This window comes from Misgurnus anguillicaudatus, chromosome 10, assembly GCF_027580225.2.
Source record: "Misgurnus anguillicaudatus chromosome 10, ASM2758022v2, whole genome shotgun sequence".
Classification (NCBI taxonomy): domain Eukaryota; kingdom Metazoa; phylum Chordata; class Actinopteri; order Cypriniformes; family Cobitidae; genus Misgurnus; species Misgurnus anguillicaudatus.
The window spans coordinates 37,021,961-37,047,108 of record NC_073346.2 but is presented as its reverse complement, the minus strand read 5'-3'; the positions used below and the strand labels follow the sequence as shown (position 1 = coordinate 37,047,108).

General features: G+C 38.0%; 1 protein-coding gene across 1 annotated transcript; it reads left to right on the top strand.

The window, feature by feature from the left end:
• Window positions 1-8,984: 8,984 nt before the first annotated feature.
• On the top strand, window positions 8,985-24,680 carry cthrc1b (collagen triple helix repeat containing 1b). Its single transcript, XM_055211328.2, has 4 exons — window positions 8,985-9,177; window positions 16,219-16,437; window positions 19,646-19,862; window positions 21,627-24,680. The coding sequence occupies exons 1-4, from the start codon at window positions 9,061-9,063 to the stop codon at window positions 21,773-21,775; spliced, it is 702 nt and encodes a 233-aa protein (XP_055067303.1). The 5' UTR covers window positions 8,985-9,060; the 3' UTR covers window positions 21,776-24,680.
• The last annotated feature ends 468 nt before the right edge of the window (window positions 24,681-25,148 follow it).

Sequence of the window (25,148 nt, the reverse complement as noted above, 5' to 3'; positions counted from 1 at the left end):
ATGCTGTCATATGTCCAGGAGCTTCTGAAATTGTATCAGAGGGACCGCGTACTTCCCTCGAATTAAACCGAGGCAAGTCAGAACTGAGTTGCGCGCTCTTGTAAAACACGCCAATTAGTTGATCGAGTCTAATTCCATACTGAGAAAAAGGATCCTCTGCACGGGGCAAAGTTGCTCTTTCCCAGTCGACCTGATGACTTAAACGAGCGAGATGCCGAAGCATTAACTCTCTGTGTTCGCGCACGTCTGCCAAGAACGGGCTATTATAAGTCAACGTAAATAAAGCAGAATGCGAACAACGCTCTCTCTCTGATATTTTAATGCCGTGACTACCACTTTCATGGAGACACGGAGAGAGAGGGAGACAGCTCGAATGGTGTACTTAATATTAATATGCCCACCCCACGACGCAGAGCGAAAAAACGGTCTAAGGCGAGGGGAGATGGACACAAAAGTACACGTCTTACAGGTCTAAAGCTGCAACCGATCTGAATATTGAAATACGAGCCTCGGCGTTATCATCCAAAAAAGACCACCTCCGTAGAGCCGGGCGTAAATCAAATCGATCGTAACCCACCGCGTTTTTCGGGTACTATGAGATAAAGGCTGGAAAAACCTATCATCATATCATCATCTCGGTAAGAGGGACCGGCTCGATAATCCTTCGCCAGCAGGACATCGACTTATGCACGCAGTACATGTGCATCGGATACTTTCACTATAGTGAAACGAAAGCCCGAGAATTTCGGGGTTGTGCCGGTAATTGTATTCGTAACCGAGGCGGATCGTGCGTAAAACCCAACGAAACGGGCTGGGAACTGAAGCCAAGCACCCAGGCACCGTACGAGGAGAATTAACGACACTACCAAAGTACCCGCGGTGGGGCAGCGAAGCGAGACAGGTGAGACTGCCGGTGCGTCTGCCGTGACAGCATAAGCATCACAGTATGTGTGTGTGACACTGACCTGAGCCCGCTGAGGGAAACGGTCGTCCGGTCTCCTCAGCTGAGGACGCAGACACCGAAGGGGTTGCTGGTGGTCCGGTCTCCTGAGTGGAGGGCTCGGACTCCTCATAACACCCGCTGGCGATAGAGGAGAGGTAGGGTGAGCTGGTGTGTGCCCGCTCACGGCTCTCTCGATCCTCTGGAGACCTGGAGAGGGAAGAGGAATGCACTCTGTGTGTGGTTAGTGGGCACCGGCTAAACAGCCGGTGGAACATATGCAAACCAAGAATTTTCCACCCGACCCTCTATCGGGGGAAGGAGCGAATCACCGTCTCCTGAAGAGTGATCCTCTGCCAATCCAGGTCGCCCGCTTACTGGCCACTTAAACTCCCAATCTCACGGGAAGCGGCTAAGCGGGCGGGGCGAGCTGCTGACGACCGGTTCCCCCGCGCTGCCGAGATGGGGTCCGAAGAGGGGAACGGAGGTGGTCGCCGCAGGACGCCGACGGCGAGAGGCAGACTGAGGAACCGGCGTGGTGGTTTTTACCAAGGGCAGCTCTCCTTCGCCGGGGCATGACCACAGAGATCGCCTCAGTCTGCGCAGCGGAGCTGTACGACTCCACGGCCTCGCCGAAGAGGCCGGTCTGTGAGACAGGAGCATTCAAGAAGTTGTTCTCGCCTGCGTCCGTCAGCCAGACACAGCCAAAGGTGGCAATCTTGAACCACTGTCGTGAACATCGCACGACTGAAGGTCGCGGCTTCCCTCGTAAATCCTTGGTGAACCCGTAGCAACGTTAATGCGTGCAGGGCTGAAGCCGCCTCTCCGCATGCCTGACGGACAGCGCCCGTAACCGGACGACTATCTACAAACACGGGAGGGAAGGGTTGGGTGGTCCCTCCAGGAACGCAGCTGCATCGCAACCCCCCGCGCCACTGGAGGGTCCCTGCCCTTAGCGGCTCCATGGGTGAGGGAGGTGAGGGGTGAAAGCTGAAGCTGAACGGCCGGATGGCCGCAAACCACGTCAGCTCTTCGTGCCGTCGGAAAGAAAGGCACAGGAGCAGAGGACCGAGAGGCCCGAGCAGCTCCGAAATACCAATCACGTGGGCGGTACGGTTCGGGCGGAGAGGGGTTAACCCCTCCAACTCTACCGTTACCGCCGCTCGAGCGGGCACGGCCGCCATCTCCGGAACGACTCCACTTCGGAGGAAAATTGGACACCCCTCTGATGCTGCAGAAGTGAACAGGACCAGAAGGAGGTCCAATGGATTCGGCAGACATCGTAGAACACGACTCTGCCGTCTCCACCGGAACCTCAACCGGCTGAGGATGAAAGGCCGGTAGGTGGAGGACGCATCCTCCGTCCTCCTCAGCGTAGTGATGCGAAGAGCGTCATGCGAGCGCTTGACAGCCGCACCATGGCGGTGTCAGCACTGCAAAGACGCGGACAGCATTCCCGTAGAAACGTCAGTCGTCTCCGCAATCCAAGAGGGTTATGCTCTCACAGAGAGAACAAAAACTCTCCACGAGCGCAGCCTCAGAGTGCTTGATGCCCAAGCATGAAGACAGCGCTCGTGACCGTAACTGGAACCCTTATACCTCTCACATCCAAGATCGCACGGACGAAAAGCAATCCTGAAAAGGACGCTGAACTCCGAATATACGAGAGAGTGGCTGTCTTTAAAAAGACACAGAGCTCTCACGTATCACTCTTTTAGGGAAATCACTCTTTAGGTGCTCAGCTGATGATGCGCACAGGGAAAGGCAACGCACACACTAAACTCAAAACAAAAAATATGCAGAGCAGTGGAATACTGCGAGCGTCCGCTGTGTTAGTACTGCTTGTCAATCAACTTCAGCAACCGTTCCCAGAAGAGCAGATAGTAGCTTCTCAGTCAGATAAAGCCGGCTTTCGAAGCGAAAAAAGCTGATTTCCCTATTTGCACGTGCGCCTTATATACGCACCTGGCGGGGCGGCGCCAGCATTATGCAAATATCTCAATGCCAAGTTCATTGGCGTTTTAGTAGTATTCGAAGCAGATTGGTCTCTCTAAGCGAGCTCCCAATTCGTCGGTCACGACGTGACGTCGTAGTGACCGACTGAAAGGGAACATACAGTTGTTAAAGTTTGTTTGACTATACGCTTCTCTCCAAATGCATAAAAAAGCAGACATGAAGATTTCTTCCTTTCCTGCATATCTATTAGGCCGGGTTATCATTTACTGAGTTGGTAACCATGGGGACGGTACAGCGGTTCATCTGCATTCAGTGCATCCATTGACCCATGCAGACGAATGGGAGACACATTCAGTGTGAAAGTGAGGTATGGTGCGCAGTGACGTGCTGTCATAACAGACAAAGAAATCTGTCGATGAAAATGCTCAACATTATTTAGACAGAGAGTTTGAGAGACTGCACTACCATCTGCAGTTTAAACATACAATATAGGCCTTGTCTATATGACATATAATGATCTTTAAATAGCAAAAGTATTCGAAGGCCAGATTTTGTGGAGAAATGTTATGTAAAATAATTCAACGTGATCTCATGAGAATATGTATGTATTTTTACTTAAAATGTGGTTGTACCACACATACATTTACTTACGTTTCATACACACTGAAATGTCGACGTACTGACAGGACTAACATGTTAGTTATTTACGTATTAACAGCTTTACAGTCATACAGATTTCTATTCATAAATTTCTTACTTATATTAATGACATGTTTTCAGTCGTATTTTCTGATTTGTTTATTTAAGACAGTTTACTACTTATTTAGTTCATGTTCATGACTTTCAGAGAATTTAAAATCTTAAAATGAATAGCGTTTCTGTAATCATTTAACCATTTCGTAATATTTAGTTTGTTTCCCATGACACACAAAGATGTTTTCTCTTATGCAATAATAATTACACCAAAACACCAAGATGTTAGTTTATTCATTCGCTGTAATCCACATCTTAAAAATTCATACGATTGCGAAAAACAGATCCAAATTCAGCGATCTTCATCCCAGTTGTCATAAGCGACCATAAACGTTAAATCTCGCGTTTGGTATGAATTTGAAATATTCAAATATTTTGTCTCAAGAAGCTTTAGGACACATTGTTTTATGGCAGTGATATCAAGCGCTCATTGGCTCTTGAGTACTACATAACAAATTAGCAAATTTTTTTCCGATGTACTTTTGAAATTTGAAATGCACGCCTTGATAGAGACAAGCCGGATTAACGTATTCGTGGATCAAAAACTTTAATATTACTCCGTCCGTACTTCATTTACTCCAGAGGGGACGGCAGCTGCAGCACATCAGCATTTTAACTCTTTTTGATACTGTTTTTGACATTTTTACACATTTTCAAATACGTTTTTTTATTGTGCTTACACTTGTCTGTATGCTTTTATTTAACAGTACATGATTTTAATTAACTGTTTTGGGAAGGTTTAGGGGTAAGGCTGTATTAGCGGCGTAAAATATCTTTTAAATGTTATATTTTTACTAAAATTTCCTTCACATTTCTATCCATTACTTTGCAGAATACAAAAAGAATACATTATATATTATTTTACATTTTTGTATAAAAAGGTTTGGATTTAGGGTGACATTATCAATAACATGGTTAAAGGGAAATTGCGAATCTGTGCCATTTCTGTCCCCATGACATTATATTTATAAAATGCAAAAAAAACCTAACTCTAAAATAAATTGTATTATTAAGCAAATTTTCATGCATGTTAATTTAACACCAAATTTAAACTATGTAATTTAAAACATTAATAAAAACTATATAGAACACTGCAGCATTTTTTTATTCATCTCTGCTCTCTATGTACATTACCTTTAAATATAAAACATACAATTCTTCAGATATCTTTTCAGATATATATATATATATTTTTTTTTTGCATTTTTGCATTTTTGTGTGGGTCAATATACCTTCTTTGCTTTTTTTATTTTTTTAATATTGAAAATGTCATATTATTTTAAATAAAATGCACATTTTAGTCATGTCCCCAGGATTTCACTCAGTCCTGTTACCCAACACGTTTCCCCCTCTGAAAATCTAGGAATATTCAACAGGAAGTGACATCATCTGGATCTTCTGAAGGCCATGTAAAGATCAAAAGTTACTTTTCTCACTGTCTTTTCTGTATATTTTATGATATTGATGCTATGACTGTGAATGCCAATCTTAACGTTCAGTTCTGTTACCTATATTATTTCTTTGATGTTATTGGTTTATTTTAAAATAAAACATTTTGGTAAATCACTAGAATTTGCTCAGTGTCTTCATGCTAGCACACATTTAATGCAGCTACTGTTCATGTATTTTCTAAATCTATGCAAAAACGCAGTCCTGTTACTTTCAGTCCTGTTACCAAAATATCTCCACCCTCTATTAAGAAACCATGTTAAAAATAAGTTACCTGATACTCATTTTGAAAAGTAAAATATGTGTTTTATTAGATTTAGTGTTTAAAAATGTTGATGAGTTACAACATGCAAATTTCACAGATTCGGTGCAATGTCCCATACAGCAATCTTCGGGGTATAAAAGATTTTTTCATTTTGCATTTTATAGCTGTAAAAACTTAATAATGTTACAATTAAATGTTGCAAATACGTCAACATTGTAGGCATCTATTAAAACGTATGCTTTGTTTTTGAAAGTTATTACTATGTATTAATAGTGAGATCAGGCTGGTGTTTCAGTGTATCGACTGTGCCCTGCAGTGACCTGAGGTTGGGTTTCTTAATAAAAAAAGTCTGTAATATTTAAAGAAAGTGGTCAGTTAGCATTCCTGCTTCCCATTTATAATAACAACGTACACAGATCAAGCAAAATAGTGATTCACATCAACCCTAAAATTTATAAAGCCTCAGGATTTTACTTCGCTGGATATACGGTGGAAGTAAATGAATAATGGCCCTCAGAAAATATAACCAGACCTCCAGTGTTCATGGGTACAGACTTGGCAAGTCAGCGAGCAGAAAGTTTACTTTACAACGGAAAGCAGCTTAAATCTATGATTTAAAGAATATAAACTGTGAATGCGTGCAGTCCCTCGACAGAGTTTGATAAATACAAGACTTTGGCATGAGGATAAAGAGGCCATTCAAATCGAGACCTTCACGGCAGAGAAACTGTACAGTTGGCAAATAGATCTCTTTCCTCTCACGGCTCTGGGAGATTGCCAGTCGGGAAAAATGAAGGGAGATTGGAATACTGAAAGAGGGACTTGTTTTAGACAGGAGAATCTCTATGTTTCAAACACTTCATCTGTATATGCATGAGTTTGAGGCTTTATGTTCAGCATAATTAAGAGCTTAATTATTTTCCTAACACAAATTAAATGAATGAAAACTTGAAATTAATTACTTGGATCTTTTCAAGCTCTCTGGTTTTCTGCTTAAGGACCTTAACCGGTTAGTTGCACTGGAGAAAATTCTGCACATGAAAGTTATTTCAAGAGCAATTTCTGATCGTAAAAATGAGCATTACAAAGCTAATGTTGTGTGCAGTGCAGTAGGAGTATTCAGCTGACTCTGAACATCTACCCTAAGAAAGATTCAAATGAATACTTCAGGAATATTATAACTCAAAATAATACACACTTTTAAAACATGGTCATAAATATTTACCCCAGTACCTTTTTAAAGGTACACTGTAAAAAATACTTTGCTGCCTTAAAAATTTTTGTTGAATCAACTGGGATTTACAAGTCATTTCAACTTACTATTATTTATCTTGACTAGAGATGAGTTGTTATAACTTATAAAATTAAGTTGACTTTTCTCAACTACATTTTATAAGTTGTGAAAACTCATCTCTGTTGACATGACTTGTAAATCTGAGTTGATTTAACAAACATTTTTTAGGCAGCAAAGTATTTTTTTACAGTGTACCATTATCTATCATTAGGTACAGATATGCATATTTGAGGTACTAATATGCACTCTTTGATACTTATATGAACTGTTTAGGTACATATGTGTTATTTTTAAAAGGGTACAGCTCCAAAGACAGCTCATTTGACCATTTTATCTGATGCAGTAAACTTTTAAAGTGTACTCTGTAAAACAACGCAGCATAAAGTTACTGGTATACTGGTTTTGCAAGTTAATTCAACTTACTATTTTAAGTTTTGACTTGTGATAAGTTACATAGCTTATAAAAACAAATTGAAATTTACTTAAGTAACAGAAAAATGTATGTTGATTTGATATCTTTTTACAGTGTAATTGGCAAACCTGTATTCAGTAAGGTGTGTCTATAGCATAGCCTCTTTCATGCAGTAATTTGGGTAAATTACCATAAATTTACTAGAATGTCCAGTAAATACAAAAATGTGATGTTCACACATATTGTAAAACATGCAGCATGAAGTTAAAACAACTTGGGTTTGCAAGTCAATCCAACCTAATATTTTAAGTTTTGGCTTGTGAAAGTTGACATAACTTATAAAATCAAGTTGAAATTCTTTAACTAAAATGTTTTATATATTGGTGATGGCCGTAGATAACTTTGTACAGCACTTTGGCTGTGAAATGTACGGAGCCACTAAGGGGACATGGAGCAAAAATTAAATAAAGTTTAGTTTCGCGTGCACACGTGAAACTATCGTGTTTAGTTTCGCGTGTGCATGTGAAACTATTGCATGCGCATGTGAAAGCGAAAGTTTCATGTGTGCATGCGAAAATTTCACGTGTGCACGCGATAGTGTCACGTGCGCACGCGATAGTTTCACGTGCGCACGCGAAACTTTAAAAAAAAATTCTGCACATGAAGGTTTCGCGTGAGCACATGAAACTAAACTTTAGATTTTTTTTACTCCAATGTCACCTTAGGGGCTCGATAGAAATGTGCTTTATAAATGTAATTAAATTGAAACTTGCAGTAAAATATAAATATATATTGATTTGACAAAAATGCTGCAATTTTTTTTACATTGCACACAATAACATTGTCTCTTTACCAGTAAGATATCCAAAATGATCTCACGGAAAGTTGTGTTATAGTCACAAAATATTTGATTTCATTTATTTGTAATCATGGCACGAAATTCAGCTTTATTCGTGCCTAGAGCACGAATGTCTTTTTCGTGTCAGTCGCTGAAATTTCTATAAATAGTTTTTCATGTCTGTGGCACGACTTTTTTTGTGTGTGTCATTTTATGTATTAATGCATTTTTTTCCCCTATTATTAAATCATTGTCGCTTGGGGTTGGGGTTAGATTTGGGGTTTGGGTTAGCATGTACATGTATTGGTTTCTACATGTTTTTCTTCTGCTTTTAAAAATATTCTCGCCTGGTTAGAGTTGGGGTTTGGGTTAGGATATCTAAAAATGTAACAGAAAGTGATTCTAACCCCAACCACAAGCAACAATGGTAAAAAAATAGGAAAAAACAATAAGAAAACAATACATAAAATCAAACGATAAAGAAAGTCGTGCAACGGACACAAAATTATAGAAATTTGTGCGCAGTGACACAAAAAAGACATTCGCAATGTAATGGACACGAATAAATTAATCAAATTTTGCGTGAATATAACACGACTTTGTTAATATATTATTTAAACATCAGTACCAAAATACCGGTAAACTCTGTCTGAGGGCGGAGGTTTCTTTTAAACCATCCCACAGAGAGGTTGATGTTGTAAACACAATTGTGGGTTATGATTTTATATCTGCAGTCCGTATATTTGTTGTTTTTATGTTTGTAAGTCATGCCACACCAGCGTCACACCAGATCTGATGTCAGTGATGATCATGACAGTCAATGATGATGAAAAATAGCTGTTTTTGAAACCAAACAAACATGTACCTTCATTCTCAATGCACAAGAGACCATTAGAGGACAAAACATCAAAAGTCTGTGAGATAAAAGCCACTGTTACAACACTCAGAAATATTGATTCATGTTTTGTTGCATTATAACCCATTATATTTATACTCTACATGTGCAGGAACATTTCAATGGCAGTCTGGAAGAAATTGGTCTCTGGAGAGGAAACGTCCGCTCGCTCTCTTTTTCTCTCTCTCTTTCCCTCTCTGTAAAGTACGACAGCTGTATGAAATCCCGTCCCGTCCTCTCGTACCTCTCATCACAGATATGGGACAGCTTAAGACACAAGTTTTCATCATATCCTGCCTCATTTTTACCTGCTACGGAGCAGAAAAGTTTAAAAATAGAGGTCTGCGTCAGAAGGATGGTGAACATGTGGAGAGAGTAAGACAGACTTCATTGCATCATTTATTTCCTTTATTCAGTCTGTAAAAATGTAACTTTCTTACATACAACTGTAGCATGTTTTAATTTAAGTATCAGAAGTCAGAGTAAACTTGTATATTGCTCATTTGTTGCTCTTTCATATCTCAGAAGACTCATTTACTGTGTTTTTGTTAAATATGACTTTTGTCTCATGGTTTTTTATAAGGTCTTGACACAGTGTGAGACGTTGTTAAGATCTTTTCTGTGTTCCTTAAGGAGACATGAGATTAGTGAAGACATTTTTCTTCAGAAGAGGCTCATATTTTCTAATTTCATCTACTGTATGAGCAACAATTGAGAAATTAAAGTGATCTTTATAGTATACTGTATAAAAGCTTATCTTCTGTTCAGTTGTAAAAATCCTCGGCTTTATTAAGCAATGCTTTATTTCAAACAGTCTGCCGCAGTTCATGAAATCCTGAGATGTTTACGGGCGTAAATATACGAGGGACTGTAAATATAATTGCCCGCTTCAGATACGGTGATTGATTCTCTCGGTGATCAATGTTATAACTGTGATTTTCAGTGCAAGTTCGCCGCATTGACTAAAGTCTTCATATTGATCAATGTCACTTTCATTTTTGCAGACGCAAGACAAATCACAGGGTCCTGTTAACTGTGCGGTAACGACAGATTGATTCCTAAAAAGATGTGACAAAATTCTTTAGAGCCTTACTGCAGAAATCTAACTCGAATTGGGAGCAACTACGCGCTTTGTTCTGCCAATACAAGTTAGATTATATGGGCTTGAATCTTTGTAACTACCTATAGATATTTGCCGGTGTTTACATCTCGGGCTGTGTTTGAAATAGTGTTTAACCATCTACAGAGCTGAAGTTTTCAAACTGTGGATTGGGATACACACAAAAAACATTTAGCCCAATTAATGACTAACAATGATTTTGGATGTCTTAAGATTAAGATAATATGGAATTGCATTGTATTTCTATCATACAATGATGAGGAAAAATAACATAACTACTCTCTAAAGCTGTAGGGACTAGCAATGGCAGAGCAACGTGATCTTGTTCTTGTTCATATCCATGAAAGCTTGTTGACTTCCGACAATACGAGCAACAGTGACTGTTGGCGACAGGAAGTGGCCGTGTCCAGCTACACAACAAAGTTGAGAAAAGTTATACTTTGGAATACTCTGAGTATTTCACAATCTGCTCAGTTACTGAGATTTTCACGCACAACCATTTCTAGGGTTTACAAAAAATGGAGTGAAAAGAATGGGCCGACTGATTCAAGCTGATAGAAGAGCAACTTTGACTGAAATAACCACTCGTTACAACCGAGGTATGCAGCAAAGCATTTGTAAAGCCACAACACGCACAACCTTGAGGCGGATGGGCTACAACAGCAGAAGACCCCACCGGGTACATTCATCTCCACTACAAATAGAAAAAAGAGGCTACAATTTGCACAAGCTCACCAAAATTGGACAGTTGAATACTGGAAAAATGTTGCCTGGTCTGATGAGTCTCAATTTCTGTTGGTAGAGTCAGAATTTGGCGTAAACAGAATGAGAACATGGATCCATCATGCCTTGTTACCACTGTGTAGGCTGGTGGTGATGTAATGGTGTGGGGGATGTTTTCTTGGCACACTTTAGGCCCCCTTAGTGCCAGTTGGGCATCGTTTAAATGACCACCATGTACCCATCCTCTGATGGCTACTTCCAGCAGGATAATGCACCATGTCACAAAGCTTGAATCATTTCAAATTGGTTTCGTGAACATGACAATGAGTTCCCTGTACTAAAGTGGCTGCATCTCTTATTTCTTTGACGTTTATTTATTTGCATGCAAATGCATCGGACCGGTAATGCAAGCTTGTGTGAACAGTTTTGCATTTTATTTCGTTCAAGTTTGGTGAACTCTGACCTGCGAATTCTTATTACATGAAAATGTGTGACCAATATATGCTTGATACTTTAAAGCATGACCTTTTCAGATGAAGGAAAAACTTAAAATGTACATTAATAATAAAAGCAACTATAATGGTGCATGCATATCAGAATCCATGATGTGTGCATTTAAGAACAACACTTCAGCATGTGATATCATATCCTGCCGTTGCCCATTATGCATATTCACTATACAGTATTGCTGGAAAAATAGCAATGTTTTAACCACAAAATTTAAGGTAAAATTGTCAGCCATTTTTATTTCTGAGATGATGGCACTAAACAACAGCTGATGAGATCATGTAGTGTACTTAGTGTAAATGCAGTAGTGTGCATAGTACACAGTATGCAGTGCGCTAACATTTATTAGGCATCAAAGTCGATTGAATTTACAACTGTGAGTTGTTAAAAATTCCCAAGCTCATTTCATTTCATGATTGCTTCAAAATCCCTAAAGATCTTTTCATAGACAAATACGACAGTTTGCATCATTTCAGTCAATAATCTTACCAGTGGAACCATTTGCATTTTTATTATTAAGTAATGAAGTGTACGTGCTTATCCCTCATCCCAATACTCTTTATTTAGGTGACCTCTGTATATGACCCCAGCGTATTTTATTTTTAATGCCGTTCATCAACGCAGTCCTCAAAGGGCCGATAGTGTTGCTTTTAAATCCCATCAGCGCAACACCGCAGGCCGTGTCGTGTACGTTTCGGGCCCAATTGTTATGAGGATTGCACCTTAGTGGGTTATCGTAAAAAAAAGGAGCCGTGTGGAAATAAACCTCTGTAATGAAAATCAATATATACTCATTGCTTTTAAAAGGGTTTTAACAAATAACTTTGTCTCATCAAAGCAAGACAAACAGCGGGATGCTAAAACAACTTCATTTCGGGAAACCCAGTAAATTGAAAGTTACGGTCTACCGCAAATTCAAGCATTATATCATAAACCGCATTCGTCTCGTGGACTCGGAAAAACGCATTCGTTCATGGGTGAGAGATAATCTTTCACCCAACAAGTCTTTTATTGTAAATGACTGTATGATCTCGCCCCCCTATCGTTATAATGAAAAGGAGGAGTGCTAATTCTTTCGAATTTGCTCACAGTGGGTAGATAATATGTACATTTCTCATTCAGACCATTCGGGCAGCCTTTACTAATGAACCGGTGTGAATAACCGCAGTGGGGAATGGCGCTCGGCGCTCCGAAAGGCTTTGTTTGTAGTACATTCAGGTGGATTCTGTCAATAAAAAGCATCGAGGCCGAACGCACCGAAGGCTGCGAGGGTAGCCACAGTGCCGCAAGCTTATAAATATGAATACATTTCAGTTCCTCCGGCCCGTATCCAGAAGATTTATAGCCTATTTAAGGGCCCTTATTTCCACAGCTCCCTGCTTGTAGGCATGCTGATTAGAAGTTGCATTAGTCTTGCAGAACAGACCCGGGTGACGGTATAGAGCTACTTAATGTTAAAACCAGACCTCCTGCTTGCTTACGGCCTGTATTATTCGCACAGACAAGGCTAGGTTACGATGACCATACGGCCTTGCATCCGTTCAGAAGCGTTTTCTGATAGAGATGTAAAAGGCTGGTGTATCGCTGATTCGCTAATGCAAGCACATTTGCACAATATCCTATTATGCATGAAGTTTTTCTGCATGAGCGGATTGTCACACCTGCCATTTTGGCTAACCCAGTGGCATATATGTACGTCTCCTGAGACTGTTCATTAAAATGCATTTTTACTCACTGTGTCTGCAGTATTAATATGCTGTCTTGGCACACAGGCTTAAATTTTACACCCTGAATATCTCAATATTTTGACTGTTATGGATTAATAATACTTATAGGGTAAAGGATTTAAAACACGAGGGATGTATTGGCCTATAATCAGAATCAGCAGATAAAAGCAATTTTCTATCGCAAATCGGCCAACCGATGATCAGGGAAGATTATATTGCAATCAGAAGGGGTAGAAAAACGCATCAGAACTTATACTGTGTGATTATTATGAATTGGGAAACAATGACAAAAGAATTGCAGTTTTTACGCTCTGCACTCAACATAATGATTTTAATAATTTTTACGCATACGTGAGCATGTGACGCAAATTTCATCATCGGAATTGTAGGTTTGCACTGTACGTGCACCGCAGGGTTTTTGTAACCCCGCTTACTTTGTACAACATGCATCGAACGTCTGTGTACACGTACAAGTCCAATAAAATATGCTTTGCAAGGCTGTGCGTTAAACCGCATGTTCGCATACACTTTAAAAAACAAACTATACTCTTAATTAATGAATATTGTATCGGCAAAGAAATTTTGTAACGGTGCATCCCTTAAAACACCCAAAACTATCTTATTAGTATTAATTTTTGAGGATAAGTACTTTATAAGTATTTAGTATACATTTACTTACATAGTAATGTTTGTCTTATGATGTCAAACTACGATTAGCTCCAATTTAGCTTTAATGCTACAAAAGTTTTAAAGGGGACATTTCACAAGACATTTTAAGATGTAAAATATATCTTTGGTGTCCCTAGAGTACGTATGTAAACTTTTAGCTCAAAATACCCTATAGATAATTTATTATTATAATATGTTAAAATTGCCAATTTGTAGGCGTGAGCAAAAATGTGTAGTTTCTGGGTGTGTCCTTTAAAATTCAAATGAGCTGATCTCTGCACTCAATGGCAGTGCTGTGGTTTAAGGGGTGGTATTTTCCCCTTCTGACATCACAAGGGGAGCCAAATTTCAATGATCTACTTTTTCACATGCTTGCAGAGAATGGTTTACCAAAACTAAGTTAATGGGTTGTTCTTAAACACATTTTCTAGGTTCATAGAGGCACTGGGGACCCAATTATAGCACTTTTTATTATATGTCCCGATTTATAATACAATCGGCCCTGTTTACTTTTTATTGTATTATTGTGGACAGCTCATTGGTGCAAGTAATTCCAACGAGAAAAATGTTTGTCTTTGTAATATTTCATATAAAAACAATAACAAGAATTATATAATTAATTTAACATACTCCACCTCTCAAATGATTTTGCTGACATCTTTCATCTGTTTATGTGCCGTTGATTTTAATTTTGACCTTTCCAAATGCCTGTTTCCATTCAGATCACCAAAGCTTTTTTACGCGACTGAAAACGCTCAGCAGACAGCTTTAATTCAGCCGACTGCCAGCTTTCTTCAGCTGAGCGCTTTTGTTGCTATAATACTTCTGCTTTGTTTATCAGTCGTTGTATGATGCGGCGGTTAGTTGTTGTGATATTTGTCCCGCCCCTCCTCCACTGTGATTGGACGGCTGTGTGAGAGCTGACATTGACGAGCTAAGCTTTTCATCCAAAGTTGAATAATTTTCAATCCTTGGCGCTGAGCGCGAAAAAAACGCTGAACGCCGGCTTTCAGTTTCAGTTGTTATTTCAACCCAAATGTTGTTTTTTTTTAACCTATAGTCGGCTAACAATTACAGAGCATATATTTATTTATAACCCAGTTGGGTTTTTTTGTATGTAACCCTGGACCACAAAACCAGCAACCAAGGGTCAATTTTTGGAAATATGGAAAATCATCTGAAAGCTAAATAAAGATAAACATGTTTTCCAAAAAACGAGATTTCTGAACAATTAAAAAAACGGTGGTTATCTCGTTTTGCAACGAAACTCTTCATATATTTACAGTAGAAAAATTACTAAATGTCTTCATGAAACATGATCTTTACTTAAAATCTTAATGATTTTTAGCATACATAATTAATCATTTTGACCAAATATGCATGTGTGACTTGGTTTTAGGGTCACCTATTTAACCCAACTATTGGTTAAAGCAGTGCTTCTCAAATAGTGGGGCGGGACCCCCAGGGGGGGCTCGAAGCGACACCAGGGGTGGCGCGCGAGCCCCCAGGGAAAATACTTTTTCAGGAAGTGATTTTTTTTGCACCGTCACTTAAAGACACCCCAATCACGCTGATAAGCCACTTGATTTTTTTATTATTATTTCAGTTTTCAGTATCAAATGGTCAAAAAATATTATACTTTATATAAGGATTGATTTTTTTATTTCATGCAAATTGATGCATTTTAAGTCTTTTCTGTTACAGACTAAAAAACAATGTTAATAAAGTTATTGTAAGTTGATCGATATTTCTTTTTTTGTTTTCTTTTTGTTTTCTCAATGTTAATAAGGATACAATGTTTTGCAGATGTGTAATTTTATAGACAAATTATACTATTTACAGTCGTGGCGGAGAGTTGGGGGGGCGCGAAATGTTTACTTCTTCTTAGGGGGGGCGTGACAGAAAATAATTGAGAAGCACTGGGTTAAAGCAACCCAACCTTTTTGTAGCATGTATGCAGTGTCCACTTTTCATGATTCAATCAATTATAGATGGATACATTTAATTTAACCCTACTACACTAAACATTCTGTTTCATTTTAATATACATTAGATTGTGGCAGTAAAATGGGCTCCAAATGGCATTTTACACTAATTCAGATTTAAATTCAGATTTATTTTGTTAATGATTTAAAAAGAAAAGATTTTAGAAACTATGTTCTGCGCACAATACAATATAATCATATATTTCGACCACTGTCTGCTAAAATACTATCATATGTTATTTGTATTCTGTTTTTTTTGTATTGATGATGTCATTATGAGGTAAAGTTCACAGCTATGTTCAGTTCTTAGTGGGTGTCATTGAATGTCCTGTAATTTAAGTGGTTTATTAAGAATAAAGTAGATCATAAATCTCACTAATAGTGACCAAGGCCCTTTCCAGCCTGACTGGACAGATGAGTCTGTCTCAATTCAATGAGCCTTCACGAGGGCAGCGTCCCATTATGGGCTACTTTCTATTTTCATTAGAAACATTCAACAAAAATGCCTTGACTGTCCAATTTTATAGCTGTAAATATAACCGTAGCATGGTATTTTCATCAGAGAGCTCACGGTGTAGCTCATTCCATTAAACCGTCTTTCAAGTCATATGAGATTTCTAATAACTCTTACAGACATTTAAAGCTACACAATATGCTGTTTAACCATATGCCAAATGTTTCCCAGTATTCCAGCTGCCTCCAGGGTCCGGCAGGCACCCCGGGAAGAGACGGAAATCCAGGAGTGAATGGAATTCCAGGCACTCCGGGTATACCGGGCCGGGATGGTGCGAAAGGGGAGAAGGGAGAATGTGTGACAGAGAGGTTTGAGGAACCGTGGAAACCCAACTACAAGCAGTGTGCCTGGAACGCTCTCAACTACGGCATTGACCTGGGAAAACTTACAGTAAGAGGCATTGCCAAATGTGATTCAAAGCTCTCCTGTCAACAACACAAAAATGCTAAATAGTGCTACCATATAAATGTCATCATTTTACATGTGGCTCATCAGTCTGAAGGTGCAGTAAAATGATGTTCACATGATGTTATTGTGACTATCATGAGCACAATTATTTAGTATTTGGATAAATATCACTGGTTTACATCTTTGGTAATATACTGATATAATGAATTATGAATTTATATAATACATAAATGCATAATACATTTAATATAAGGGAAACTGGACCATGCTACCCACTTCAAACTTCAACCCACCAGGTCATCAAAAAGTCATGGGTCAAAGTAATGCAATGTTTGGGTCACAGTTTCCCAAACTTTTCCACAAAAAAATAAATAATAATAATAATAAATAATCATTGACTTTTTAGTTGTTTGAATAAAATAGTGATTGAATGAAAGTTTGTGAAACATGTGGTAACTATTGATATATCAAAGTACCATGGTATTTCTACAATCTAAAAAAATGATGGGTTGTTTCAAGTCATGGTTGGATATGGACAAACGTATGATCAAATGTAATGCAAACTTAACCAAAAATGACCAAATATGGGACCCAGTCATGGGTTAAAACAACTAAAAAAATTTTAATTAAACCCAGTATGAATTTTCCCACATGTGCACCTGACACTATTACTGTATCATACTGCAGAAATTGAGGTATTTGCCAAAAAGCTTGCTTGCACTTAGAGGGTTTTGCAGCGAAAACAGTCAAATTTGTTAAAGAGCCCCTAACGTAGGTGTTTTCAGCAATATAAAAATAGTATCTGATATCCCCAGAATGTGACTGTAAAGTTTCACCTCAAAATAAACCACGGGTCCTTCATTATATAATGTTAAACATGGCCATTTGTGGCTGCACTGTTTTTGTGTGTGTTTCTTTAACAAGTTAACAGACAAAGATCATGGGCGGCCTTGCCATTACAGCCGAACGCTCACTGTTTACATTCATTGCTCATTTAAACAACACCTAGTCAACTAATGTGGTCAACCAATGCACCGTTTGAAAGATAAAAGAACACAGATTAATTTGCGTGTATGCATTCAACAATATAAATAACTTAGTAGGAGTTTTGGTTATTCTGTATGAAGAGTAAAACAATGCAAAGCTATAACAAAGCGGACGAATCCTTACCTTTTGTGTTCTAGGAACGAGATGTCTGGTCAAATAATGGTAACATGTATTGCTCTTCGAAGAAAAGTAGTCCAGAATCCAATATCCATAGTAAATATTTGCACAAAACACACTGACCGGTAAAAAAAAGGTTTATATGTCCATTGTTTACACTCTCGTATCTGGTAAACATGTCGTCATACTCCCGTTCACTCGACGATTATGTCTTTCAAAACACAATTTTCGATAAATCCAAACGCGTCAATGCATCTAGTAGAGTGTTCTAAACAAAATGAGAGTAGTTCAAGTCATTTCTGATAAAAACTACCCCGGCAAACTTATAAAATAGTGAAAGGGGGCGTGTTCTGCAGGTAGCGTTTGCTTGTGCGTATGCAAAAGTTTTTTATAAAAAAAATGGACAAATGACCAATTGAAATCATGTAGCGTCTAGTGACGTGTAGCTAATGATATGACGGATACACCCATGTGCGGATTTGCATAATGCTTGTATATTATAGTGTTGTTATCTGTGCGTATACATTAGCACTCAGAAGAGTTACGCACTCGTGCTCGCTACACATACAGGGCTTTGAGACGTCACCTGCTTGTTACCACTTCTTACAATGGACTAGCATCGAGGACAGAAGTTTTTTCTCTTTCTGCTGCCTTGGAAGAACTTATGCGAAGCAGTGATGAAGAAAATGTCGAGGATACCGAAGAAGAAAGTGTTTGCAGTGTCGATTTGGAATTTTTTCGTTCTTTGACAAGAATTCTGTGTCGTCGTTGACTCATTGGAGTGTAAAGCAAGGTAATAAATATTGTAGGCTCCCAAGTATCTTAAGATGATTTTTTTTTATATTAATTAGTGCTGTGACGGATCGCGTGCGATTCGCAGATTAATACGCAAATTTAAATAGGGTGAAAGTTGATCATTTGCATGGGTTTCAAAGGCTTGCAAATGTTAACACTTAAGTGATTTTAAACAATTTAACCACAAAAAGGCTCTAAAGTGAGCAATTTTCTTTACACAAAGACGCACATGCGGTTGAATTGTCCGGTCCAATTCCAATCAACGTGATTATTCCTATGCCCTTAAAAGATCAGAACTCTTGATGTATAAACTTGAGAGAGAGTTGCGCTACTGTTTCTCATACTGTAGTCCATTAAAATACATTTGGCGAAAATACATTTGGCGAATAAAGCACTGAAAAACAACAACTTTCACTTTATGTGGAGTGACTGTTTATGCTGCATTTTCATCCCGTGCGCGTGTTTAAGTGCACTCAAAAGTGCATACACGAAGAGACGCGTTTCAAAAAACAAGCAAACAATCTTTCTGTTCTTGACAGGACACATACAAACAAAATACCACAGTATTCTTTTTCTAATAAAAACATTTGTTTAAGTTGTTTGCCAATAAACGACATGGCAGAAATTGTCATTGTCTTAATTCATGTGTAATGCTGAAACAAATGTAGGCGTGTCAGAATTACAGTTATAATAATGTAGCCTTTTTTAATCTTTGATGACAAGATAGAGACTTGTAGACTAATAATTTAAGTTTAATGTCCTAATGATCAGTCTACTTATTTGTATGTCCCACAGCTGACATGGAACGTTATTAACCAGTTCAGGAAGTTTTTTTGTTTCAAAACGTTCAGGAACGTCAATTTTAGGGTTGAACCGAAATCCGGAAACGTTAAATATACTGTTTCTGTTCGCAACGAACCAAAATCTGATTCAAAGCCCTGATTTGTATGTTTCTGCACACAAACTGGTGACTCATTTTCTGATAGAAACACATTTAAAAGTGCATTTACTAGGTAATGTGGGCTTACAAATACCAACGAAATGACTATTCGTAAAAATAAGGCATTTTAATTACTGACTAATAACATTTTCATTGCTATTAAAAAAGCTCATTTACAAGAAAGCATGTCAGACTACAGGATTTTGTTTCTGAACAATTTTTTTATCTTTAGTGGAAATGTGGTTCAAACAAGCTTTTATATTCATCAGAGTTCTTGTTTACTGTCCTCAGGAGTGCACATTCACTAAACGGTATGCAGACAGCGCCCTACGCGTGATCTTCAGCGGCTCTCTCAGACTGAAGTGTAAAACAGCTTGTTGTCAGCGCTGGTACTTCACTTTTAATGGGGCAGAATGCTCGTCTCCATTACCTATAGAGTCCATTATTTATCTGGACCAGGGCAGTCCAGAGTTCAACTCCACCATCAACATACACAGAACCACATCATGTGAGTTTGTACTTTATTACAATCATCTTTATTTAAATCAGAAATTATTTTAATTTCATTTTATACTAGCAGATGTCTATTTGAGTCATTCTCTGTATGAATTGCATTTTAATGGTTATTTTAATAACGTAGCTTGGGGCTAAATAAATGAGTGTCATTGACCCAGTTACTACTCCAATTGCATTATAGACAATAGTGATTGTGATTCTGCTATGCATGATTATTTGCTGAAAAGTAAATAATAAAGAGACTAGACAGTGTAGTAGCCTAGCATAGTTAGAAGGATCTACATTTAATTATTATGAGATTAAATTTCCGCCCGTGAGTTCGAGCCAGCAGCCGCAGACTTTTCAATGCCACCGAACTAATTAGATGAGATGTCGTTTCGAATGAACGCTTCTTCATCGACTACTGAACATTTACATTAACACTTTGAAAGGTTTGCTCCCAATTGCTGTGCTGTTGAACTACATAACATTTCTAAATTAATTGTAGGCAATTTGTATTTTCTTGTTAGACATTGTTGCCATTCAATTTTCACATCCAGTATTTTGGATGAACAAACATATCATGCCTCTATATATTTTTTTGTAAGACAAAAAGAAAAATACCAATAACAACACATCATTTTTACTTATGTGTGACCCAGTCTGTAATACCCAGCTAATGGCATTTTTTGTGATTTACCGGCTATAATGTAAAAAACATTCTGTAATAATATTACCTTGATCTCGTCAATATTGACTGAGTGGTCATGTCAAAGATTGAAGTCAACATGAGTGAAATCAAACTTTGATACTCCAGATCTCATCATTATTATGAGACTTTAACCTGGATTTCACAGGGTCACATATCTCAAAATGACAGAAAGGTCATGTCTTTTCTAGAATGAACCAGTGTTGTTTCTTTAAAGGGGCCATGGCATGAAAATCTGACTTTTTCCATGTTTAAGTGCTATGATTGGGTCCCCAGTGCTTCTATCAACCTAGAAAATGTGAAAATGTTTTGGTAAAAAGTTTTGGTAAACCATTCTCTGCAAGCACATGAAAAAATAGGTTGTTGAAACCTATTTGTGCAGATTAAGAGGCTGTATTATTATAATAAGAGGTCCTTATGATGTCATAAGGACCTCTTATTATAATAATACCGCCTCTTAATCTGAACTATCCAACCACAGCACTGCCATTTAGTGCAGAGAAAAGCACAATTGAGTTTTAATTCCAACAAACCACCATCGTTGTGATCAGTGTTTGAATTTCATCAGCTCATTTGCATTTTAAAGGACACACCCAAAACAGCATATTTTTGCATACACCTACAAGTGGAAATTTTAACTTGCTATAATACATTATTTATATGGTATTTTGAACTAAAACTTCACATATGTGCTCTTGGGACACAAAGGTTAATTTAACATCTTAAAAAGGTCTTGTGCCATGGCCCCTTTAATTTTGACCTGTGCAACCATTGGTCACCCTTAACACCGATGCAATATAAATACCGCACATGCCACGAGACTGTTTTATCACACTGTGTGCTACAGGGAAGGTCTTTAAAAAGCTTTCCTTTCCAAATTGCCTGTATGGATTAATTACAGCAGATAAGGGTATCTCCGAATTTCTAATTTCCCCCTCAGGGTGCATTTAGGCACATCTGTTTATCTCTGTTTTCTAATAGTTTTTAGTCAAATCCTAATGGTCATCTTAGTATCAGAGACGAATTTTCCACGTTTTCAGCTGCATGACTAATCTGTTTGTTCTTCAGTTGAAGGTTTATGTGAAGGTGTGAGGAAAGGTTTGGTGGATGTTGCCATCTGGGTGGGTACCTGCGGTGATTATCCCCATGGCGACGCATCCACTGGATGGAACTCTGTTTCCCGGGTGATTATTGAAGAGCTTCCTCTGAGCATCTGAGACCCTCGCGTGCTTCATCACAACTTCTGAATAACATTATCTCTGTACTGTTTAACTTTACTTAATACTGTGTCATCCAGTGGAGGATGTGTCTTTTTTAAATTATATCATTCATTGTTTGACCCAAGGAATCGTTTTAAAATAAGGAGTTTAATATGCAAAGGCACGAATAGGACTTGAAATGTGTCAATGTTATTGCATTTGCTAACAAAATGTGACCTTGTCTTTGAAATCCAGGCTTAAGTCTCTTCATCTAAGCGTTTAAAGTAATACACTTTCGTAAAAAATTCTGATAATTTACCCCCATGTCATAAAAGGGTGTTTTTGTCTTTTTTTGTTCAGGCGAGAAGAAATTACGTTTTTTTTTTTTAGGAAAACATTTCAGGATTTTTCTCCATATAGTGGACTTTAGTGGACCTCAACCTTAGCAAAACGATCGTCATTTTTACAAAAAATTAATAATAAAAGTACGTTTAAACAACAACTCGTCTTGTACAATCCGTGTGAAGTGCCAGCGTGACATTGCGTATTACGTAGTCACATCAAAAGGTCAAGCGTTAATATGTGAAACGCATACTTGCGGACAATTTTAAACAATAAACTGACACAGAGACAGAGAATTAGTATCATTCACATACAACAACGTCTGAACGGTCCTCTTTCTCCACACTTGTAAATACTGCTGCGCAGAAAACGTCCTAAATTTGATCTTATGATAATTTCTCAAAAGTGAGTACGTGTGATTCATAAAAAGAACGTGTGCACCGAACATGCGCATAAAGATGTGAAATCTATAAATCCCAAATTATCTTTAATTTGTGCACAGCTAACTAGCTTTAAATCTAGCTTTAGCTTTAAATTAATGTCACTGACATATAAAAAAGCACCTTTCAATGTTTACATCCTATATGAGCAGCAATAAAGACTTTATTTCCAAAAGCCTGCAGCAATCAGACAAGCAAAAGTGCGTACGTCTGCTCAGAACCTGATGTGGCGCTAAGCACTTTTCTATGTCAAAGACCGTTTTTATAAATATGGACTTTGCAGTGGATTTTAGCGTTCGCACACTTTACGATCAGATCAGTGCATAAGCACGCTTTTTAAGGGCCAGTTTACACAAGAACGCTTGAGGGTGAAAATATTTTATCGGATGTGTCTGCCGTTTACACGGGCGAAAAAGTGAAACCAACCTTCAGACTGGAAATCTTAAAAACGATTTACCGTCGTGTTCCCGTCTAAAGGGTAAAAACGCAAAAGTTTGCTTGCGGTGGCTCTCGTCGCGTACGCATTTACATCACAGGTATGTGCCAGTTCAGGAAAATAACAACAAACATGTCGGATTATTTCCATACGTCGGACCTTCAAGTTGCCATAGCAGCTCTGATGAATATACAAGGATCTTTCCAGCAGTTGTACAAAATATTCACAGCATTACTGATCAGAGAAGGCGCATTAATTACTTCCATCAAATTGTTGATGCGCCCATTCGTTGGAGGCAAACTTTGGGTGAGACTTGGGAGAACAAGGAAGAAGGTTGTAAGCAGGCGTGCAGACTTGGTGGTGTTGTGTGTCAGTGCTTCACATTGCCACCTAGCCGCCTGGAGTGCATACTACATCGAAAACCACACACTTTTCCATCACCATATGCATGAAGATTTCATTTACGTTTATTTTTTTAGCTGACGCTTTTATCCAAATCGACTTACAATTGCTATATATGTCAGAGGTTGCACGCCTCTGTAGCAACTAGGTGTTAAGTGTCTTATTCAGGGACATAATGGTGTGTCACAGTGGATTCGAACCCGGGTCTCTCACACCAAAGACGTGTGTCTTATCCACTGCACTCAAAACGCTCATATAAATGCGGAATAAAAGTGATAATGCAACACCACTTTTGCGTTTTCTTTTCAGGTCATTTCTGTGTAACCGTAGCCTAAATGAGGCCCCTGGATCGGTAGTTTCGCATACATCATGCGTGTCATTTCAACATGATTATGTAATACGTAAGGTCACGCTGGCGAATCACACGGCTAGTGCAAGACTAGAAGTTGTGGTTAAAAAGTACCTTTTTTTTATTTTGTTGGTGAAAATGCAGATCGTTTTGCTAGTTAAGACCCGTATGCCTCAGTTGGGATCATTTAAAGTCCTTTGAAGCTGCATTAAAACTGTTAACTGTTGAGGTCCACGAAAAATCCTGGAATGTGTTCCGCAAAAAAAAAATCTTCTCGAAAGAACAAAGAAAGAGATAAACATCTTGGATGACATGGGGGTGAGTAAATTATCAGAATTTTTTATAATCCTTTAATTTCAATCATTGATTTCTGATCTTTGACAAAGATATCAAGGTTATATTTTCACAGAATAGTCTTTACATAATAAATAGAGGATTTTATATATAGAAAACAGTAAATCACAAAAAAATGACTTTAGGTGGGTTTAACACAGAGAGGGTCACAAATACCAAACCAAGTGGCATATATTTTTAAATATAGCACAGTGCTTGAGGAAAACAGACTTCCATAAAAATCCATAAAACATCACCTACAGTAACCGCTGGCCAAATGTTGAAATGGCTCAGAAAAGTCTTAGTTCTGTGGAAAACTTGCATCATTTTTACAGATTGCATACATTTTTCTTATCTAATGCATTATCTTTAAAAAACTGAAAGCTATTTTTAGGCTTAAAGTACATGTTTCCAAAAATCTTAACGTTAACAGCCCTCTTTAGTGATCTACCTCTGATTTTAAACATTATACTGTAGTGAGACTCATCAATTTTATACGTTTTCCAGTATATAGTCACGTTTCATTTATATTAACAACTTTATAATAATTAATAACTTGAGGTAAGACATATACTGTAAAGATTTTGTACATTTATTGGGTCATTTTATACGTCAATAAAGTTTTTTTTACTTTTTTTCCAGGCTTTTGTACCAATTCTTAAATGAGCGTTGCTGTTTAACCCATAAAAGCAATAAGATTTTCAGGCCATGTATTTCAGCTCATTAACAGAAATGTCAGCAGTGAGTCCAATGTCAAATTTAAAAATCTGTGACCTTGAGATGTGAAATAAACTTTCATAAAGTTTAGCTTTTGACAAATCACAGGGCATATTATTAACTGTAAACATTTATTCACCCATTATACACATGTATATAAAATACATTAATCTTGAATGTCACAGATGAATTACTACATATTAGGGTTGGGCAGTACAGATACAAACAAATTGCAAAATCGATAATACTCAATATATATCTTGATATTTATTTGCTTTGAACTTTGAGTGTTTTTCCAATAAAGGCAAAGAAAAAGCCTTTAAAAAACTTTAAAAATAAAACCTTAAAAGAAAACGGTACAAATCTGGTTAA